The 5,158-nt window shown below is 42.8% G+C and overlaps 1 protein-coding gene across 1 annotated transcript in view; it reads right to left on the bottom strand.

Annotated features, from left to right (window-relative positions):
* Positions 1 to 5,158, bottom strand: part of KIAA1109 (KIAA1109 ortholog) — a 146,012-nt gene that overhangs the window by 74,772 nt on the left and 66,082 nt on the right. Inside the window, exons 36-40 of the mRNA XM_023520429.1 lie at positions 4,320 to 4,471; positions 3,724 to 3,874; positions 3,400 to 3,552; positions 1,867 to 2,107; positions 658 to 800 (exon numbers count right to left, since the gene is read on the bottom strand). Of these exons, the coding sequence (XP_023376197.1) occupies positions 658 to 800; positions 1,867 to 2,107; positions 3,400 to 3,552; positions 3,724 to 3,874; positions 4,320 to 4,471 (840 nt within the window). The remainder of the gene's footprint in view (positions 1 to 657; positions 801 to 1,866; positions 2,108 to 3,399; positions 3,553 to 3,723; positions 3,875 to 4,319; positions 4,472 to 5,158) is intronic.

The following is a 5,158-nucleotide window of genomic DNA, read 5'->3' on the forward strand; positions in this document are numbered from 1 at the left end:
TGGATTCTGGATATTAATATAATTCAATACCCAGATTTTCAAAGAAAGTTTTAAAATATTAACTGTTTTCAGTGCTCAGAAAAGCAAACTACCAAGAAAACCCACGACACGTGCCGAGTACCGTTCTGGATGTTTCCATGTACTAGTTATTTCTCACAACAGCCTTCTGAAGGCGTTTACTACTGTAAGCCTCACACTCAGTGCAGTTAAAACTTGTTGGGTCACAGGCCACGGGGTGGCAGAGGTGGGACAGAAACCAGGCAGCCTGGCCCCCAGGCGAGCCGACCACTCTGCTGCATGTCTGCGTCTTATTGAGCTTTGGATAAATTTCCTGAAACGAAACGATGTCATTAAACCATCAAACAGCCTAACTGGAACTGCATGCCGGTCACGTACGATGACGAGGTGACGGACACCCTCAATGCTGCATTTTACGGAACAGTCGGTCACCCTCCTTCACCGTCACGTACTAACAACCTAACGTTCAAAGAAATGTGTACACTAAAAGTCAGTAACCCTGTTAACGTAACACAAACCACTATGTTTGCTAAATTTAAATATTCAGGGTAGAAACCTGATACTTAAACTTGAGATGGCAAAAGTTTAGGTATTCTCTGCAAGCCTAGATAACTCTTACCCAAACTAGCAATAATGTACCTTTATTTTTAATGCAGAGTCGCTGTGGGTATGAGTCTTAGAAAGCTTCCTCATGATCTCGGCTCCAGTCACAGGCCCAGAGCCGCCCGCCGGAGGCCGAGTGGCCGTCCCTTCCAGCAGCATCGTGTGCTCACTGACTGTGGCTGAAACAGTTCCAAGAATAAGTGGGCTGATTATCAGACAGTTTCTTGAAACATCAATTCCTGGTGGTTACTATACTTTACTTATTCCTGGACGAATTCATTGTGGAATCTGCTATAATAGTCACTCTTTTCCTTATTTTACTCTTCCAACCACAATGTTCTCATTCAGTCTCAAGAAAGAAAGAGCTTTTATTCAACCTCACCTACGCCACCCAAACGATATAGAGACCAAAAACCAATTCAACTAAGCTCAAGAAAGCACAAAATTTGGGGGTTAACGGGCATTTGAAGATAATTAACTAGAAGAGATATTTACTAGACTATTCTTTCGACTTGTAGACCTGAAATTTTTCAAAATAAATAATAAACAAAATCTATTCCTCATAACACATTCATTTATTAAACACAATTTATTAAACACAATTTATTAAACACAATTTGAAAAGAAAAAAAATTGCTAAAATACATCAATGTGCTAAAAGCTCTAATTTTAAGACTACTGTCCTTTCCTATGGTGCTTTTAATATTTTTTTCAAACTCTCATTTGATAAATTTCAATGAATAACATTTCATGAAAATGTTAAAAATTAACTTGGAAGAAGCATGAAAGCATACATGCGTATTTCTGAAATGCGTATCTCCTGCCTGAGTTCTGGCAGAATGGCAGGCGGCGTGCAGGCCTTCACACATTACAGAAATTCAGGACCGAACAGGCACCAGATACTATTCAAAGACCCCTTAAGACTGGGATATAGGGGAAGATGATTAAGAGACAAACGTAAAGTTTAAAAGGAGGTCAATACATTTCTCTCAAAATATTCTAGTTAAACGAAGGTGTTTGTCGTTTGTCTTAGACACATTAGGAGAAATCAACTGTATTTCACAAAATCAAGTCGGTCTAAAGATTCCAACATTATTACCATTTATTTGAACTAATACAAATCGTACTTACATAATTAAGCCATGAAAAATTCAAATTTCAAATATGGGACACGATTATGAAAAAGAGCACATGTACTGGGTTACCAAGTGCAAAAAAACCAGCTAAAATATGTAAAAAACCTACCTGCATCGAATTCAAATTCCGCCCCATCGGCGCTGGTGTCACTCTGCAGGCCGCCGCCGCTGTCCAGCCCCAGCCCATCTTCCTGCTCGTGGTCCACGGCCGACTGGGGCTTCAGCGGCTGCGCTGGCCGGTGCAAGCTGACTCCTTTGAAGGCCGGCGTCACCACGATGAACTTCATCCACTGCCGTGCCAGCGCGACTAAACCCTTCTTCAAAGTGACCAGGGCGGGCAGTCCGTCGCTCTGCAACAGCGACATGGTTAGATGTGACCTTACTTACTATGGTAAAGGCTGCTACCCGCGTGCTTTGCACACATTTATTCATTTAAATCTCATAATCCCATTGAGAAACGAGGAAACTAGAATTTATATGTTAAGTGATTCGTCCCAGGTTACATAAGAAGAGCCAGCATCTTGAGCTGACTACAGAGCTTCGCCTCTAAACATGAGGTCACATCTTTCCATCATAAGCAACACAGCGGCTCCAGGGGACTAAGAGACTGAACCTGGGGCGCAAAACTGAGATTCTTCTTGAGAAGCATCCAATCCACTTTAGCTCTTTTGCCCAAGTGAAGAATCAGATGTATTTTGAACTACCTGGAATATTCTTTAAGTAAAGGGGGAATGAAAGTATTCCTTTCAAGAAAGATAACCACCACTATTTTTAACATTAAAAAACCTTAATTGCTGTAGTGAAATGCTGGGTGTAGATGGGTTTGTAACTGCTTCGAAAGTTAAATGTGTAATCAGTGCAAATTACGTAACTTAGAATATATTTCATCCCACATGGCGACGACTATAAGAAAGAGAATGTGGCCATTGTTCCCACTGGGGCCTTCGCCTCCATCCCGCACGCGGGTCCTGGAGTCGGGAGAAACGGCTTTGACTGGAGAGTTATTCGCCAGCAAGGCGTCCTCCACTGAAGGCTATCGGGGGTCTGCCTGGCCTCTGACACGGTGGCTACAGTGGTCCCCACTTTGCTGCCGACTCTGACCAGCAGCTGGAGGGGAGAAGGCACAGCCACGTCTCTGTGACGTGTCCTCCCCTGAAGCACTCTTCTGGAGTCAGAGATGTGTCGTGCTTATGTTGATCGTTAATTAGTCCTTATTTTATTAAATAAGTCTATGAAATCTGACTCTGGTGATCACTCTCTTGTTTGAAACTCATTATGCCCTTGGCTTCCAGGACATTCTTTCTGGATTCCCCCACCTCTTCCTTCCCTCCTCAGCACCCACCCTTCCCGCCCCCTTTAATTTTGGTTTTCTTCAGACATCCATCTGTGCCCGGTTTCTCACTCAACACACCATCCCTAGAAGTCTCATCTACATCCACAGCTTCTGACGCCTTCCTGCTGGCAGCTCCCACCTGTCGCAGTGCTGGCAGTCACCGCCCTGAGCCTGCTGTTGTCTGTGGCCTGTAGTTCTGCCTGACCTGTGCTTCTGACTTCCCAGACGCACCTCGCGCCCTGCAGGTGCGTCCATGCCTCGACAAAACAGAGGCTCCTGTGGAGCTAGTGCGCGCTGTCAGACACTCACCATCGTAGCATCGTCGATGACGGAGTAATTGGCCTGGTGCAGGTAGTGGTGTAGTATATTGCACAGCAAACATGAAGGATTTTCTTGGAGAAAGCGGGCGACTTTTGTAAGTCTGTTGTATTTACTTCTTAGGGGAAAATGCACACTTTTATTCTGAAACAAAGCAAAGATAACAGGTTTAGAAGGACATATCAAAGATCGTACAAATAAAAGCCATCCAGTAATTAGAAACTTGCACATCTGCCGTTTTTCAACAATGACGAACAATAAGGATCATTTTGATAGTAAACTCTGTATGATACCTTGTATTGTTGGACGACTTACCTCTAATGCTTCAGTCATTATGCATCCCATGACAGCACACACTCTCAACGTCCCCTCCGTGTCTAATTTGTTCAAGGATGACTTGAGTTGATCAATGGGAACAAGCCATGCACCGACAGCTGGAGTCGCAGTGCTTAAGAGGTTCAGCTGCCTTTAAAGCATTTTTAAAATATAAAAACAAGTGTCAAGCTTTATATTTCGAATAATCTTCCATATCTACTGTACGTAGTGGCTATTTTATTTAGGCAAAAATACTTCTCCTTTTGACCACCAGATACATTATGAAGATATAACTAGGATATACAAAGAACAGATCAAAGAAAAAAGTACATAAAAGTGCATTAGAGGTGAAAAGGATAAAAAGCTCATGGCAAGGTAACATGTAAAAGTAACACGAAAGCCCTAGAAAAGAAAAACAGTCAAACGAGCTGAAAATAATGTCTAGAGAAAGCATGGAATAGGAAAGATGGGGAAGAGGCAGCAATCCTAATACTAGATATATAAAAAAAATAATTCAAAAAACCCCTATGAAACAAAATTTTCTACTTAGAAAGAAGAGAGGCCGAGCGAGGGCGCGACGTTTCTGAACCCTTTACCTGGAAAAGGCGTGTGCGGGAGACCGCACGTTGGTGGGGGCGGCAAAGCTGAACCAGATCTCCCGGATGGTCAGCTTCATGCTGCAGGAGTCCGGAGGCGGAGGCATGAGAGGCAGGTCTTTCTTTAAGTCATCGGACTCCACTCCCTCATCCTACATAGAATACAACGTCAAAAATGCTCTGCTTGGGGACGTTAAGGGTTTTATCCAGATGAAGAAAATGAGAAAGAGGGCCTTCGTAACTTGCCGGAAGTCACACGACTATTAAGTAGGAGAACGAGTGATGGAATTAAGGCCTTAGTGGTGCTTCCTACTGTGATCTTTTTCTCCTTTTCATTTTCGACAAACTACTTCGACTTTCCAACTAAAGTGCCATAATAAATACTATTGTAGCCCATGTTTAATTAAATAACACTCTACGAAAAGTTCTTAGTTATCTTATATGCTAGTGATCTAAATCTGTACTGAGAAATAGAAATAATACTTTCTAAATGTGTAACCACCACTCTTCAGAATGCAGGGAAGTAATAAGAAGCATCACATTAAAGAAACGAACAAAAAAATTCTACTGCCTATTCCATCGACTTAAGGTCGTCAGTCTACTTTAGATATCACTGGTCAAGATGAGGAAGACTGGTCTTTTCTCACGGGGTGATTAAGGAATGGAGACCAGCTCTGACCCCCAAGTGCTATGAAACACTGTGAACTGCAGACCCCAGCGAAGTCGGCAGGTGCTAAATGAAAGCCCTTATCTGCAACATCCTGAAAAACCCAAATCTTCATCTGTAAATGTGGCATCAGAAGCTGTTTATCCCACCTGGTGTTTTGTACTGTCGTGCT

Source organism: Pteropus vampyrus, unplaced genomic scaffold, assembly GCF_000151845.1.
Source record: "Pteropus vampyrus isolate Shadow unplaced genomic scaffold, Pvam_2.0 Scaffold263, whole genome shotgun sequence".
NCBI classification, from domain to species: domain Eukaryota; kingdom Metazoa; phylum Chordata; class Mammalia; order Chiroptera; family Pteropodidae; genus Pteropus; species Pteropus vampyrus.